General features: G+C 43.7%; 1 protein-coding gene across 1 annotated transcript; it reads left to right on the top strand.

Annotated features, from left to right (window-relative positions):
- The first annotated feature begins 3041 nt into the window (after positions 1-3041).
- On the top strand, positions 3042-16804 carry wu:fc21g02. Its single transcript, XM_041843043.2, has 10 exons — positions 3042-3272; positions 7609-7654; positions 9106-9308; positions 9591-9672; positions 10192-10476; positions 14618-14817; positions 15445-15525; positions 15707-15841; positions 16357-16458; positions 16553-16804. Exons 2-10 carry the CDS (start codon positions 7609-7611, stop codon positions 16625-16627), a joined length of 1209 nt encoding a protein of 402 aa, XP_041698977.2. The 5' UTR covers positions 3042-3272; the 3' UTR covers positions 16628-16804.
- The last annotated feature ends 720 nt before the right edge of the window (positions 16805-17524 follow it).

The following is a 17524-nucleotide window of genomic DNA, read 5'->3' as shown; positions in this document are numbered from 1 at the left end:
AACCAATATACACAAGCAGTTAGGAAAGCAAAGGCTAACTTTTTCAAACAGAAATTTGCATCCTGTAGCACTAACTCCTAAAAGTTTTGGGACACTGTAAAGTCCATGGAAAATAAGAGCACTTCCTCCCAGCTGCCCACTGCACTGAGGCTAGGAAACACTATCACCACCGATAAATCTACAATAATCGAGAATTTCAACAAGCATTTTGCTACGGCTGGCCATGCTTTCCACCTGGCTACCACTACCCCGGCCACCAGCTCTGCACCCTCCGCTGCAACTTGCCCATGCCCCCCGCTTCTCCTTCACACAAATCCAGACAGCTGATGTTCTGAAAGAGCTGCAAAATCTGGACCCTACAAATCATCTGGGCTAGACAATCTGGACCCTTTCTTTCTAAAACTAGCCGCCGACATTGTCGCAACCCCTATTACTAGCCTGTTCAACCTCTCTTTCGTAACGTCTGAGATCCCCAGAGATTGGAAAGCTGCCGCGGTCATCCCCCTCTTCAAAGGGGGTGACACTCTAGATCCAAACTGTTACAGACCCATATCCATCCTGCCCTTCAAAAGTTTTTGAAAGCCAATTCAACAAACAGATCACCGACCATTTCGAATCCCACCGTACCTTCTCCGCTATGCAATCCGGTTTCCGAGCTGGTCATGGGTGCACTTCAGCCACGCTCAAGGTCCTAAACGATATTATAACCGCGATCGATAATAGACAGTACTGTGCAGCCGTTTTCATTGACCTGGCCAAGGCTTTCGACTCTGTCAACCACCGCATTCTTATTGGCAGACTAAATAGCCTTGGTTTCTCAAATTACTGCCTCGCCTGGTTCACCAACTACTTCTCAGATAGAGTTCAATGTGTCAAATCGGAGGGCCTGTTGTCTGGACCTATGGCAGTCTCTATGGGGGTGCCACAGGGTTCAATTCTTGGGCCGACTCTTTTCTCTGTGTATATCAATGACGTCGCTCTTGCTGCTGGTGACTCTCAGATCCACCTCTATGCAGACGACACCATTTTGTATACATCTGGCCCTTCATTGGACACTGTGTTAACAAACCTCCAAACGAGCTTCAATGCCATACAACACTCCTTCAGTAGCCTCCAACTGCTCTTAAACACTAGTAAAACTAAATGCATGCTCTTCAACCGAACGCTGCTTGCACCCGCCCACCCGACTAGAATCACTACTCTCGACGGGTCTGACCTAGAGTATGTGGACAACTACAAATATCTAGGTGTCTGGTTAGACTGTAAACTCTCCTTCCAGACTCACATTAAGAATCTCCAATCCAAAGTTAAATCTAGAATCGGTTTCCTATTTCGCAACAAAGCCTCCTTCACTCATGCTGCCAAACATGCCCTCGTAAAACTGACTATCCTACCGATCCTTGACTTCGGCGATGTCATTTACAAAATAGCCTCCAACACTCTACTCAGCAAATTGGATGTAGTCTATCACAGTGCCATCCGTTTTGTCTCCAAAGCCCCATATACTACCCACCACTGTGACCTGTACGCTCTTGTTGGCTGGTCCTCACTACATATTCGTCGCCAAACCCACTGGCTCCAGGCCATCTATAAATCACTGCTAGGCAAATCCCCGCCTTATCTTAGTTCATTGGTCACCATAGCAACACCCACCCGTAGTCTGCGCTCCAGCAGGTATATCTCACTGGTCATCCCCAAAGCCAACACCTCCTTTGGCCGCCATTCCTTCCAGTTCTCTGCTGCCAATGACTGGAACAAATTGCAAAAATCTCTGAAGCTGGAGACACTTATCTCCCTCACTAACTTTAAGCATCAGTTGTCAGAGCACCTTACCGATCACTGCACCTGTACACAGCCCATCTGAAATTAGCCCGCCCAACTACGTCATCCCTATATTGTTATTTATTTTGCTCATTTGTACCCCAGTATCTCTATTTGCACATCATCTCTTGCACATCTATCATTCCAGTGTTAATACTAATTGTAATTATTTTGCACTATAGCCTATTTATTGCCTTACCTCCATAACTTGCTACATTTGCACACACTGTATATATATTTATTTCTGTTGTATTTTTGACTTTGTTTTGTTTTACCCCATATGTAACTCTGTGTTGTTGTTTTTATCGCACTGCTTTGCTTTATCTTGGCCAGGTCGCAGTTGTAAATGAGAACTTGTTCTCAACTGGTTTACCTGGTTAAATAAAGGTGAAATAAAAAATAAAAATCAATATGGTCCTCTGTAGCTCAATTGGTAGAGCATGGCGTTTGTAACGCCAGGGTAGTGGGTTCGATCCCCGGGACCACACATACGTAAAAATGTATGCACACATGACTGTAAGTCGCTTTGGATAAAAGCGTCTGCTAAATGGCTTATTATTATTAAAATGTGTCAAAGGCAGTTGTGAAAAAAATTAAAATAAAATAAATGAAATTTGTGTGAATCTGCTTTCACCATTCATGGCAACTCAGAAGAAGTAGACCTCCAGGGTTGTGGGTTCGATTCCCACGGGGGGGCTGTATGAAAATGTATGCACTCACTAAAAAACTGTAAATCGCTCTGGATAAGAGCGTCTGCTAAATGACTAAAATGTAAATGTTTAGTCTAGACAAGAGGGCTATAAATTAAACCAGGCTGGGCACGACCCTTTCCTCATCAACGGGGCTGCCATGGAGACGGTCAAAAACGTCAAATTCCTCAGACCTCCGAGGAGCTGAAATGGTCAAACCACACGGACACCGTGGTGAAGAAGTCAGGACAGGACCAAGTTTGGGAAACCCTGCACTAAGGAACAGGGTGCCATTTGGGACCCTTATTTACTGATGAGTCAAATTGGGAAGTCACTTGTGCTCTGGATGGGCTTCACAGGGTTAATGCAGCGTTCAAAACAACTGGGGTCTCGGAAAAATACGACGTCAAATCATGAAGTCAGTGATCTTCAGGTTGGAAAGTCGAAGCTCTAGAAAGAGGCACGAGTTCCCGAGTTGGAATTCAAATCGATGTTTCGATTTCCCAGTCGGAGCTCGTTTTTTTTCCGAGTTCCCAGTTGATGTGAACACGGCATACATCCTTGAGGAATTTCTGCTGCGGGTCTGTCATTCGCAATCTCAGCCTTTGATCTCACCACGCCCGCGAGTTCTTTTCACTTCGCTCAGACTACCCTTTTAGCTCTACCATCTATCCGGTCACCGCGTGAAGCTCTCCCTGCAAATAGAGAGAGACACTGTTATGAGAAACAGCAAAATAGTCACCTGTATTCTTTCCTATCAAGGTATGTAGCCTATGTATATATCCTGTACGTTTTGTTTATCCCATATGTAACTCTGTGTTGTTTTTATCGCATTGCTTTGCTTTATCTTGGCCAGGTCGCAGTTGTAAATGAGAACTTGTTCTCAACTGGCTTACCTGGTTAAATAAAGGTTAAATAAAAAATAATAAAAAATGCACAACAAGAAGTGTGTGTGATGGCCATGTTCACAGCTCAAAATGAAATGTTCCATTGCGGCTTTTAGTTTATTCAGCCTGTTTTCTTTACTACATTGACGATTGACACTGTTTGTATGATTTACTTCCCTTGCCTTGTTCAGTGATGTTTGTTTGGAATTTGCTTTGGAGAGTCTTGTTCTTTTTATTGTATTGTGATCCATGGCGTCTGGTCGCTTGCGTGCGAGCCTCCCTGTCTCGTGCAAGGAGAGGGGTGGGTTGTGAGTATGTGCATATTGTTTTGTGTCGGACTCGCTTTTCCTGTTAACACAGTGATCCGCACTATCGGCGTTAAAGGCCCAGTGCGGTCAAGAACGTGATTTTTCTGTGTTTTATGTATATTTGAAGAGTTTAATTCCAAAACGCTATATATCCATGTTCAGAAATGTTGGTAAATTAGCTTTTATTGTTTAAAGAAATTATGAAAAATGTTTTTTCACTATCTAATCATGGCATGGGGTTGTTCAATTACAGACATGTATTTGTTTAAAATCACTTGATGGTTTCATTTCAGAGACAAATATACAGTTGAAGTTGGAAGTTTACATACACTTAGGTCGGAATCATTAAAACTAGTTTTTCAACCACTCCACAAATTTCTTTTTTAACAAGCTATAGTTTTGGCAAGTCGGTTAGGACATCTACTTTGTGCATGACAGCAATTGTTTACAGACAGATTATTTCACTTATAATTCACTGTATCACAATTCCAGTGGGTCGGAAGTTTACATACAAAGTTGACTGTGCCTTTAAACAGCTTGGAAAATTCCAGAAAATGATGTCATGGCTTTAGAAGCTTCTGAGAGGCTAATTGACATCATTTGAGTCAGTGTACCTGTGATGTATTTCTAGGTCTACCTTCAAACTCAGTGCTTCTTTGTTTGACATCATGGGAAAATCAAAATAAATCAGCCAAGACCACAGACAAAAATGTGTAGACCTCCACAAGTCTGGTTCATCCTTGAGAGCAATTTCCAAATGCCTGAAGGTACCACGTTCATCTGTACAAACAATAGTACGCAAGTATAAACACAATGGGACCACGCAGCAGTCATACCGCTCAGGAAGGAGACACGTTCTGTCTCCTAGAAATGAATGTACTTTGGTGCTAAAAAGTGCAAATCAATCCAAGAACAACAGCAAAGGACCTTGTGAAGATGCTGGAGGAAAACGGGTACAAAAGTATCTATATCCACAGAAAAAAGAGTCCTATATCGACATAACCTGAAAGGCCGCTCAGCAAGGAAGAAGCCACTGCTCCAAAACGGCCATAAAAAAGCCAGACTACGGTTTGCAACTGCACATGGGGACAAAGATCGTACTTTTTGGAGAAAGGTCCTCTGGTCTGATGAAACAAAAATAGAACTGTTTGGCCATAATGACCATCGTTATGTTTGGAGGAAGAAAGGGGTGGCTTGCAAGCCGAAGAACACCATCCCAACCGTGAAGCACGGGGGTGGCAGCATCATGCTGTGGGGGTGCTTTGCTGCAGGAGGGACTGGTGCACTTCACAAAAAAGATGGCATCATGAGGAAGGAAAATTATGTGGATATATTGAAGCAACATCTCAAGACATCAGTCAGGAAGTTAAAGCTTGGTCGCAAATGGGTCTTCCAAATGGACAATGACCCCAAGCACACTTCCAAAGTTGTGGCAAATCAAAATGGCTTAAGGACAACAAGTAAATGTATTGGAGTGGCCATCACAAAGCCCTGACCTCAATCCTATAGAAAATGTGTGGGCAGAACTGAAAAAGCGCAAAGCACACAAGGCCTTTGAACCTGACTCAGTTACACAAGCTCTGTCAGGAGGAATGGGCCAAAATTCACCCAACTTATTGTGGGAAGCTTGTGGAAGGCTACCCGACACATTTGACCCAAGTTAAACAATTTAAAGGCAATGCTACAAAATACTAATTGAGTGTATGTAAACTTCTGACCCACTGGGAATGTGATGAAAGAAATCAAAGCTGAAATAAATCATTCTCTCTACTATTATTCTGACATTTCACATTCTTAAAATAAAGTGGTGATCCTAACTGACCTAAGACAGGGAATTTTTACTAGGATTAAATGTCAGGAATTGTGAAACTGAGTTAAAATGTATTTGGCTAAGGTGTATGTAAACTTCCGACTTCAACTGTATTTTTTGTAATACTATAGGCTATATCCGCCTCACACTCAAATAAATAAGTAGTACTGCTAGGTTTTACACAGTCAAATGTAACAAATAACTACATTTTTTATAAATAACTGTACAAATGATACATTTGTGACATTTAATATTAAAAAATGTTTTACAAAAATAATTCAATACAGTAATATGAGATCTGTATGCAAACATTTACATTTGACATTTTAGTCATTTAGCAGATGCTCTTATCCAGAGCGACTTACAGTAAGTGCATTGATCTTAAGATAGCTAGATGAGACAACCACATATCACAGTCAAATATACAGGATATGAACATTCCATTCCAGCTAAACAATGAATATATAGCGTTTTTTTTATACACATCTATGAATTATTAATCTGAGAACAATAATATAATATACACACAGGAAGGTACCCATAATCAAGAATATCTGATGAAAAAACATAAATATGAAAAATCGGTGGATCTAGTATTTTGGAAATAAACTCTTAATTTCCACACTATGTGGTTGGAATATTACTGTGAAAATGATAAATGCCCTTTTTAGTGGAAGAGCTATTTGAAAAAAGAGCCTGAAATTTTAGCCTGTTTTGGTGGGATGGAGTTTTGGCCTGCTTCGTGACATCACCACACAGCAAATTAGTTTATAGACCAATGAGAGAGATCTATTAACTAATCTTTCCCTCCCTTCCCCGTACTCTCCAAACCTCTCTGCCAATAACAGCTAGTTTTCAGTTTTCCCCTCCCCACTCAGACCACTCCCAGACAGTCCTAGCAACATTTTTGCTTGAGAAATGTCTCTTTGCTAAGAAGCTATTTAATTTAAAAAATGTAACATTTAAATTGAAAACAATAACAGTAAGGTACCTAATTGTTACCCAGAAATGATTTGACATTGAGATAAAAACGTGAACCTTTAAAGAAAATATCAAATAGTAGATTTATTTCATTCCTATAAATCTGCTTGATGTGGTTCTGGTTCATCCTTGTTTGTTCTTTTTAAAATTTGTTTGCTGAAATGCCATCGTCCCACTCCCAAAGGAAAAGCGTCACTCTTCGTAGATTATACAGCCCCATGTGAACTGCCAGTTCTCTGCCTGAGAGATGCCTGAGAATAGGCTATATGGCTGGCAGATTTTTTTCTGAATAATAAATTATAATAAATCATTTATAAACATTTTTCATATTATAAATTGCATGCTATGGGCTACAGGCCTGTTGTGGAATGGTTGATGTAGCCTATGCATAGAAATGATCAGTGTCATCATAGCCTCTCTGTAATCATTTCAAGTGCCTATGATTAAATTGCTCACCTTCTGTGTGACAATGATTAAAATAAAGTTTCAGAGATTGTTTTAGATTAGGCTACACAAAGTTATAGAACTATTATAGCCTATCACATAGCCAGATTGCCAGAGGATCACGAAATGCAATGCATCGCATTCCACACTGTGGCTCCCACACTTCTGAAGCGCGTAAATTCCAGAGAATTTTTCCACGGTGACTGTGCTGTGTGGGAGAGGAACATAAAAATATACATTACCAGTCAAAAGGTTGGACACACCTACTCATTCCAGGGTTGTACATTGTAGAATAATAGTGAAGAGATCAAAGCTATGAAATAACACATATGGAATCATGTAGTAACCAAAAAAGTGTTAAACAAATCAAAATATATTTTATATTTGAGATTCTTCAAATAGCCACCCTTTACCAGCTTCGCACGCTGTTGAGATTGCATAAAATACATTTTTGTTGTAGTTGTACTGTTTAAATGATCAGTGTCAATGTAAATTGTTAATTTATGACATTTTTATTACATTTGTATTTATTTATTCAACATTTAGTTACTTTGTTGTTTATTATTTGGTGTGTGTCTGTCTTATACCCCCCAAGCTGTTCATAATGCCATTTATCATATTTTCTGTATGAGACTATGTCTATGCCAATACTGTCTATGCCAATACAGATGATGTGGAGTCTTTGGATCCTGCTGGGCACTGCTCTCAGTGTGGGTGAGTTGGAGCTTACTTTGTATTCCCTCTTTTTTAAAGGACAGAAAAGACAGTTTAGAAATGACAAAAGGATACAGGGGTGGAGAGGGGAGAAAGCTGGAATGAATGACAATGATTTAACCCGGTCTCCAGCCGGGATTTGCATGTGTGTTGCGAGCAGGGAGTGTCACCACTACACTAAGGCTCTTCCACTGTATTAGCGCTTTACATTCCATTGAAAAGGTCATCTAGAAACAAAAACGTGTGCAAACACATTTATGAACAAATGAAATCCTGGAGGAGGATTCGGTTGACATTTCAAGATGAATGGACGGCGTTGTTCAAAAGTAAACTGCTGTGTAGGTAGGGCATACTACTGCCAGTACTCCTCCACCATTATTGTACCTGTAACAGCTCATGCACCATATCTTCCTACACCATCAACTGCATTAGTCAACAGCAGAAACCTAGGGCCCATCCCTAATGGCACCCTATTCCCCATATAGGGCGTTACATTTGACCAGGGCCCATAGTGCACTTTATAGTGAAGATAAGATGCCATTTGGGACAGCAGATGTCAAGGATTTATAAAAGTTGTTAAAAGGGTTTCAATCTACATTATCCGTATTTACTAGGGCTGTCAAATGATTAAAATTTTTAATCAAATTAATCAGAATTTTCAGTGGATTAATCATGATTAATCACTATTTGCAATTACACCTGAATCCTAACAATTTTTTTTCTGAAATGCATACCAAAAGATAAATAACAGGACACAGATACATAATTTTCATATTATGTCTGTTTATTAACACAGCCAAATAATGGTGTTTTAAATCAAGCTGAAACATACTACACACCATAATATTTGTCTTTGGCTGTGGCTCTTGACGGTGGCTTATAGAATGAGTCTTGAGACGCCACTTGCAAAACATCAAGGAAACCTGAGTCTTCTACAATGCTAATGGGGCTACAATCCTTTGCAATCCATTTTGCTATTGTGTTGGTCAAATTATCTGAGGTTGATTTTGTTAATTGCCTGCAAACATTCAGCGTGGTCTGGCGCAAACCACTTGCTGAATCTGACGGCCCAGCAAACGCATGTTTGGCGTTGACATGGTACTTCAAGCTTGAACAGCTCCGGTGAAATTGAAACTCCTTCTTACAAATCTTGCAAATAACCTTGTACTTGTTAACTGTACCATCATCATTCTTTTTATATTTAAATCCGTCAATAGGCCCACTTTGCTCACCTTGCTCCATCTCGCCTCTAGCTCCCAACCACTTTCCTGACCTGAATAATTTGTCACACTGCGCATGCGTGAAATGCGTTAAAAAAATTGACGTAATTAACAGCAAACAACTAATTAACGTCGTTAACGCGCTATTTTTGACAGCCCTAGTATGTACCACTGCTTCAGATAATGTGGAATGAAATGTGTTAATCCTCTCTCTCTCACTCACTCACTCAGATGGCTACGTGGTGCCCGACCTGCACAAGCGTCTGTCTCACGGGAAACAGCTGAAGATCGACCTCCCAAAGAGTGCTGAGAAGCTGGAGTTCACCCCCGCTGCAGAGCCCCTGAAGACCTACCTGTACTGGGACCGTGGCGTCCGGACCACCAAGGGAAAGGTGTCTGGGACAGGAACCGACAGGAGCTGGTATCTGGACAAAGTGAGTGACTGTCTCTTTAATTGTCCAAGTCAAATTTCCCCTCAGGGATAATAAAGTATATCAAATCATATCATACCACCAGATGTCATCGAGGGGGGATTTGACAAAGAACACTACTTGGTTTTGACCGTTACTATTAATATTACTTAACACCCGTCCCGTCCCACCGATGCACCTACCATCCTCTCTTTCATTTAATTGTATTTTTTTTGTGTGAAGAGATTTTAAAGCTTGATTTGATTTGATCGTCCCTGTTAAGTGTTTGACCTTTGCTCCCTGAAGGTGACTTACGAGGACCAGGGGACCTATGTCCAGAGAGACTACTGGAACAAGGAGATCTCCTCGCTCAAAGTGGCCGTGACCAGTGAGTGCTTTGCATGTTATTTAAAGGCATAGTTCGGGATTTTGATGAACTTGTGCATACCAACTCGTGCATACCATTTTTATGTCTCTGCGTTCAGTTTGAAGGAAGTTGCTAACTAGTGCTAGAGCAATTGCTCACTAGTGTTAGCGCAATGACTGGAAGTCTATGGGAACAGCTAGTATGCGCTAGCGCTAGTAAGCATTGGTTCGCAAAACTAACTCTAACTTCCTTCATACTGGACGGAGAGACATCCATGGTATCCATGAGTTCATCTGACTCTGGGGCTACGGCTATCTCTTTAATTATTGTCCTTTGTTGTTGTTGGTTAGTGGACAGATCCTTTTGTCTTTTGGCCTTTTTGTCTCTCTCACTCTTGCTCGCTCCTTCCTTCTCTCTCTTTCCACCTATTCTCTCTCACCCACCCACCCCCCTCCCTCTCACCCCTTCAGGTACCCCCTCCCCCTCTCTTTCTCGCACTCTTTCCCTCTAATACAACATTTCACTCCCCCCCCCCCCCAGCCAGGCGTGAGTACACGAAGTGTGTGGCGGGCGAGGATCTCCACATCTCATTGGAGGGCATCAACCAGGCCGATGCCACGCTCTCCTTCTCAGGCGCAGACGCCAACGTCACCCTGGTGCATGATGGGGCAGTGTTGGCACAGGACCTCCCGGACTACTGGAACCGGGTCAAGACCTTTTCCACCAAGATCAGCATCCAGAACGTCAACACCTCGGACGTGGGCTACTACACGCTGAAGGACACGAGAGACAGGGTGGTCTCCATCGTCAGGATGGAACTCACAGGTGTGTGTGTGGGGGGTTGGGGGGTGAGTTGTGTCTGTGTGTAATTGAGTTTAACCGCTTAGCTTTGCCACCCTCACAGGTTTTGGTTTCGCTGTGTTTCCATACGTTGTTAGTTAGCTCTGAAGTGTCACTCACTTCTGCTGAATCCCGGATTGAAAAACAGGGATTAGTTCAAATTAAATCAAAGTTACGCAAATGTCTCATTACATCGCCCACGTGTCAGGATACCACTTTGTTCAAAAGCGTGTGCACTGCACAGATGCTACTGGCTATCCGAGGGTTTGATGCTTTCCCCTTGAACGATTTTCACCCATTTCTTGTGGGGTCTGCTTTGCTGTGCTCAAGTTTAGTTTTCACTAGAATGTTCAGCTGTGGTTGTCTACTGCTAGGTTTTTAGTCTAAACTGTCATACTCACTTCTGCTGAATCACTCATTCCCATGTGTGTGTTGGGAGGGATACCACTTCACTCCAAACCTTGGTCTGCACAGATGCTGTCTGCATCCCAAATCATAATAACAAAATGGAATATTATTTGTCACATGCTTCGCAAGCAACAGGTGTAGACTAGTGAAATGCTTAATTACGGGCCCTTCCCAACAACGCAGAGGGAAAAACAGAAAAAAAGTAATTAATAATATCACAAGGAATAAATACACAATGAGTACCGATAACTTGGCTATATACATTTACATTTTAGTCATTTAGCAGACGCTCTTATCCAGAGCGACTTACAGTTAGTGAATACATATTGTTTTTATACTGGCCCCCCGTGGGAATCGAACCCACAACCCTGGCGTTGCAAACGCCATGCTCTATCAACTGAGCTACATCCCTGCCGGCCATTCCCTCCCCTACCCTGGACGACGCTGGGCCAATTGTGCGTCGCCCATGAGTCTCCCGGTCGCGGCCGGCTGCGACAGAGCCTGGATTCGAACCAGGATCTCTAGTGGCACAGTTAGCACTGCGATGCAGTGCCTTAGACCACTGCGCCACTCAGGAGTTAATATAGGATATACACGAGGTACCAGTACCCAGTCGATGTGCAGGAGTACGAGGTCGTTGAGGTGGATATGTACATATACAGTTGAAGTCGGAAGTTTACATACACTTAGGTTGGAGTCAATAAAACTAGTTTTTTAACCACTCCACAAATATATTGTTAACAAACTATAGTTTTGGCAAGTCAGTTAGCACATCTACTTTGTGAATGACAAGTAATTCTTCCAACAATTGTTTACAGACAGATTATTTCACTTATAATTCCCGTGTAGCTCAGATGGTGGAGCATGGCGCTTGCAAAGCCAGGGTTGTGGGTTTGATTCCCACGGGGGGCCAGTATGAAAAATGTATGCACTCACTAACTGTAAGTCGCTCTGGATAAGAGCGTCTGCTAAATGACTTTACATTTACATTTACGTCATTTAGCAGACGCTCTTATCCAGAGCGACTTACAGTTAGTGCATACATTATTCTTTTTTATTTTCATACTGGCCCCCCGTGGGAATCGAACCCACAACCCTGGCGTTGCAAACGCCATGCTCTACCAACTGAGCTACCTCCCTGCCGGCCATTCCCTCCCCTACCCTGGACGACTTGTGCGCCGCCCCATTGGTCTCCCGGTTGCGGCCGGCTACAGCAGAGCCTGGATTCGAACCAGGATCTCTAGTGGCACAGCTAGCACTGCGATGCAGTGCCTTAGACCACTGCGCCACTCGGGAGGTTATTAATGACTAAAATGTAAATGTAATTCACTGTATCACAATTCCAGTGGGTCAGAAGTTTACATACACTAAGTTGACTGTGCCTTTAAACAGCTTGGAAAATTCCAGAAAATTGTCATGGCTTTAGAAGCTTCTGATTGACTCAAATTATGTCAAATTAGCCTATTGGAGGTGTACCTGTGGATGTATTTCAAGGCCTACCTTCAAACTCAGTGCTTCTTTGTTTGACATCATGGGAAAATCAAAAGAAATCAGCCAAGACCACAGACAAAAATGTGTAGACCTCCACAAGTCTGGTTCATCCTTGAGAGCAATTTCCAAATGCCTGAAGGTACCACGTTCATCTGTACAAACAATAGTACGCAAGTATAAACACAATGGGACCACGCAGCCGTCATACCGCTCAGGAAGGAGACACGTTCTGTCTCCTAGAGATGAACGTACTTTGGTGCGAAAAGTGCAAATCAATCCCAGAACAACAGCAAAGGACCTTGTGAGAATGCTGGAGGAAACAGGTACAAAGTATCTATATCCACAGAAAAACTAGTCATATATCGAAATAACCTGAAAGGCCGCTCAGCAAGGAAGAAGCCACTGCTCCAAAACCGCCATAAAAAAGCCAGACTACGGTTTGCAACTGCACATGGGGACAAAGATCGTACTTTTTGGAGAAATGTCCTCTGGTCTGATGAAACAAAAATAGAACTGTTTGGCCATAATGACCATTTATGTTCGGAGGAGAAAGGGGGTGCTTGCAAGCAGAAGAACACCATCCCAACCGTGAAGCATGGGGGTGGCAGCATCATGCTGTGGGGGTGCTTTGCTGCAGGAGGGACTGGTGCACTTCACAAAATAGATGGCATCATGAGGAAGGAAAATGATGTGGATATATTGAAGCAACATCTCAAGACATCAGTCAGGAAGTTAAAGCTTCGTCGCAAATGGGTCTTCCAAATGGACAATGACCCCAAGCATACTTCCAAAGTTGTGGCAAAATGGCTTAAGGACAACAAAGTAAATGTATTGGAGTGGCCATCACAAAGCCCTGACCTCAATCCTATAGAAAATGTGTGGGCAGAACTGAAAAAGCGTGTGCGAGCAAGGAGGCCTTTGAACCTGACTCAGTTACACAAGCTCTGTCAGGAGGAATGGGCCAAAATTCACCCAACTTATTGTGTGAAGCTTGTGGAAGGCTACCTGAAACGTTTGACCCAAGTTAAACAAATTAAAGGCAATGCTACCAAATACTAATTGAGTGTATGTAAACTTCTGACCCACTGGGAATGTGATGAAAGAAATAAAAGCTTAAATAAATCATTCTCTCTACTATTATTCTGACATTTCACATTCTTACAATAAAGTGGGGATCCTAACTGACCTAAGACAGGGAATATTTACTAGGATTAAATGTCAGGAATTGTGAAAAACTGAGTTTAAACGTATTTGGCTAAGGTGTATGTAAACTTCCGACTTCAACTGTAGGTAGGGATAAAGTGACTAGGCAACAGGATAGATCATTAACAGTAGCCGCAGAGTATGTGATAAGCACCCTATGGCACCCTATTTAGTACACTGGGCTCTGGTCAAAACTAGTCCACAAATACGCAAGTATGCTTAGTACATAGTAGTAACACATTGTAAGTAGTAACACAAGTCAGAGAGATACAAATTGGTGCTGCATAGAGACAAGTGGTGTTGGCTGCATAGAGACAAGTGGTGTTGGCTGCATAGAGACAAGTGGTGTTGGCTGCATAGAGACAAGTGGTGTTGGCTGCATAGAGACAAGTGGTGTTGGCTGCATAGAGACAAGTGGTGTTGGCTGCATAGAGACAAGTGGTGTTGGCTGCATAGAGACAAGTGGTGTTGGCTGCATAGAGACAAGTGGTGTTGGCTGCATAGAGACAAGTGGAGTTGGCTGTATTCTATGACTTCTGTTAGGTCATGTTGAAGTGTAAGTACGTACCGGAAATAGGCACTGCATCAGGATCCCTTCCCAACGGTCTGGTTTACTGGCATTTCGTCCCAAATGGCACTCTATTCTCTATATAGTGCACTACTTTTGACCAGGGCCTATAAGGGAATAGGGTGCTATTTGGGACACACGTTGTTTGGCTCGCGGCTCATATGTCTCAGTCTGTTACTAATTAGTTGGTTATTTGTAGGACTACAGGGCCGCTCAGTAAGCTATGGGGTAGTGGGGAGGAGGGGGTGGGGTGAGAGGGATATACATACAACCTGCATAGAGTGAAACACATGTCATCTGTCAATCACTCCCTCCTGTTCCCCTGGCTTTGCAATGTCTCCCAAATTAACTCCCTTGTCTCTCTCCTTCTTCCTCGCCCCCCTCCTCCTCCCCCCTCCTCCTCCCCCTTACCTCCCTCTCTGTCTCCTCCCCCCTCCTCCCCCTATCCCCCTCCAGACAAACATGAGTATGAAGCAGGCAACCCCCTTATGGCCCTCCTCCTCCTGCTTGGTATCCCTGCCAGTATCTGCTGCTGTTACCGGAAGAAGATCTTCAAGAAGAAAGCCCCCCCCACCACCGCCATCCAAGTGGACAACCCCGAGACTCTGCACCCCCCTCCCGGCTATAACATGCCCGGAGGAGGACCTGGTGTCCCGGTGAGGGATAGTTAGATGGTGGCTTGGCAACGACCTAAATGGCACCCTGTTCTCCCTATTTAGCGCACTGCTTCTCACAATAGGTCTCTGGTCAAAACTAGTGGACATGGGAATATGGTGCCCTTTGGGACAAATCCCTTGTAGAAGTGGCCCTTAGGTTCCTCCCTCTTATCCTATGCTGTACTACTAAGTCGCTCTGGATAAGAGCGTCTGCTAAATGACTAAAATGTAAATGTAAATGTACTACTATCATAATGACATTGTTGCAGTGATAGTTTATAGTTGAACGGTAATAACATGACGTGTGGTTTTTTCCTGTGATTATTGCAGACGTTCTATCGTGGCCCAGATCCTAACATTGTATATGATCCATGTATTCTTATTAATTTAGCTACATACTGTGGTGGGTTGGTTTGTGCATGCCTTGTGTTTTGTATGTCATTGGAGTTGGTAGCGATTCTATATAAGTGTGTGTGTGTGTTATTATAGGCAGTGTGTGTCATTTTCTTATCTTGGTCTTTTCATGTACCATAATGTGTTTGAGTAGACAGAGGTCCTTCTGTCTATCTTAGTATATTTAAGTCGGTCTGTCTAATTACGGGAACTGTGGTGCTCCTCCATGTACAGGGAGGTTACCCTCAGGTTCACCCTCCCCCCAACCCTGGGATGCCAGGCCAGCCTCAATGGACCGGACCCCCACCTCAACCAGTGAGTCTGTCCGTCCGTCCATCTCTCTCTCTCTCGCTCATCTGTTCAATATCAATGGTTGGTCTGGTTATTGTTAGGAAACCCTCCCAGTCCCCCTGTCGGGTCTGAAACTCCTCCTCAGAAGAAGAAACAAGGAAGATAACGTGTGTGACCAGTGTTGTTTTGTTGTGGTTTGTTTCAGGCCTTCAACCCAGGCTACCCCCCTCAGGACCCTATGTACCCCCCCCAGGGCCCTATCTACCCCCCTGCCCAGCCCCCACAGTCGAATGGCCCGCCGCCCAACCAGCCACAGTACAATCCTGGTGCTCCTCCGATGGTAGGCGTTTATACTCTTCTCTACTTTCCTCTACTCTACACTCTTAAAAAGCCCAACCAGTACCCTGTGGCTCCTCTGACCACTAACAGTAGAGTGGGCAGCCCAACCAGTACCCTGTGGCTCCTCTGACCACAAACAGTAGAGTGGGCAGCCCAACCAGTACCCTGTGGCTCCTCTGACCACTAACAGTAGAGTGGGCAGCCCAACCAGTACCCTGTGGCTCCTCTGACCACTAACAGTAGAGTGGGCAGCCCAACCAGTACCCTGTGGCTCCTCTGACCACTAACAGTAGAGTGGGCAGCCCAACCAGTACCCTGTGACTCTGATGGTATACCTCTACTCTACTTAACTGTTGCATAGTATCTCTTCTCACTCCACCACTTCACTCTTTTCCTCTGGTTTTGAACCTTCTCATCTCAGAATGTAGTTAGTGTGTGTGTGTGTGTGTGTGTGTGTGTGTGTGTGTGTGTGTGTGTGTGTTTGGGCAAGCTTGCGTAACTGTGTGTGTGTTTCAGGGGTATGCTCCGGTGATGTACAGCGCCCCCTCAGGGAAGGTGGAGATAAAGATGGAGAACATGTCTCCTGCTGATCCCCTCCTTGCCCATCCACCACCCCAGGTCAGTCCTCAATCACACTCTGACACACACAACCTCTCACATACACATACACCCTCTCTGACATTGTCGTCCTCAACCCCCTCCCCATCCCCAGGCCTCGTCGCCCTTCGCGCCCGCCTACCAGTTCAACATTGACACAGGAAAGAACGCCACCACCAACTTCCTGTAGAACGCCTCCCAACGGTCCAATCAGGAGCGGCCTTAGTAATGTTGCCACGGCTCCGTCCCAATACAGCTCAATGGCTTCCTTTTCTCATCTCCTTGACTGTGACCACTTACAGTGGCTTGCGAAAGTATTCACCCCCCTCGACATTTTTCCTATTTTGTTGCCTTACAACCTGGAATTTAAAATGGATTTTTTTTGGTGGGGGGTTTGTATCATTTGATTTACACAACATGCCTACCACTTTGAAGATGCAAAATATTTTTTGGGGTGAAACAAACAAGAAATAAGACAAAACTGAAAACTTGAGAGGGCATAACTATTCACCCCCCCAAAATCAATACTTTGTAGAGCCACCTTTTGCAGCAATTACAGCTGCAAGTCTCTTTGGGTATGTCTCTATAAGCTTGGCAAATCTAGCCACTGGGATTTTCGCCCATTCTTCAAGGCAAAACTGCTCCAGCTCCTTCAAGTTGGATGGGTTCCACTGGTGTACAGCAATCTTTAAGTCATACCACATATTCTCAATTGGATTGAGGTCTGGCCTTTGACTAGGCCATTCCAAGACATTTAAATGTGTCCCCTTAAAACCACTCGAGTGTTGCTTTAGCAGTATGCTTAGGGTCATTGTCCTGCTGGAAGGTGAACCTCCGTCCCAGTCTCAAATCTCTGGAAGACTGAAACAGGTTTCCCTCAAGAATTTCCCTGTATTTAGCGCCATCATAATTCCTTCAATTCTGACCAGTTTCCCAGTCCCTGCCGATGGAAAAACATCCCCACAGCATGATGCTGCCACAACTATGCTTCACTGTTGGGATGGTGTTCTCGGGGTGATGAGAGGTGTTGGATTTGCGCCAGACATAGCGTTTTCCTTGATGGCCAAAAAGCTCAATTTTAGTCTCA

Source organism: Coregonus clupeaformis, chromosome 21 (assembly GCF_020615455.1).
Source record: "Coregonus clupeaformis isolate EN_2021a chromosome 21, ASM2061545v1, whole genome shotgun sequence".
Taxonomy (NCBI): Eukaryota; Metazoa; Chordata; class Actinopteri; order Salmoniformes; family Salmonidae; genus Coregonus; species Coregonus clupeaformis.
The sequence above is the reverse complement of the archived record's forward strand: the minus strand, read 5'-3'. Positions and strand labels throughout refer to the sequence as shown.

Excerpts from the sequence above, each read along its gene's own strand:
- wu:fc21g02 (XM_041843043.2), top strand. The coding sequence starts at position 7,609 with ATGATGTGGAGTCTTTGGATCCTGCTGGGCACTGCTCTCAGTGTGG. Across the intron at positions 9,673-10,191 it reads GCTCAAAGTGGCCGTGACCA|CCAGGCGTGAGTACACGAAG; the intron begins GTGAGTGCTTTG and ends CCCCCCCCCCAG. Across the intron at positions 10,477-14,617 it reads CGTCAGGATGGAACTCACAG|ACAAACATGAGTATGAAGCA; the intron begins GTGTGTGTGTGG and ends ATCCCCCTCCAG.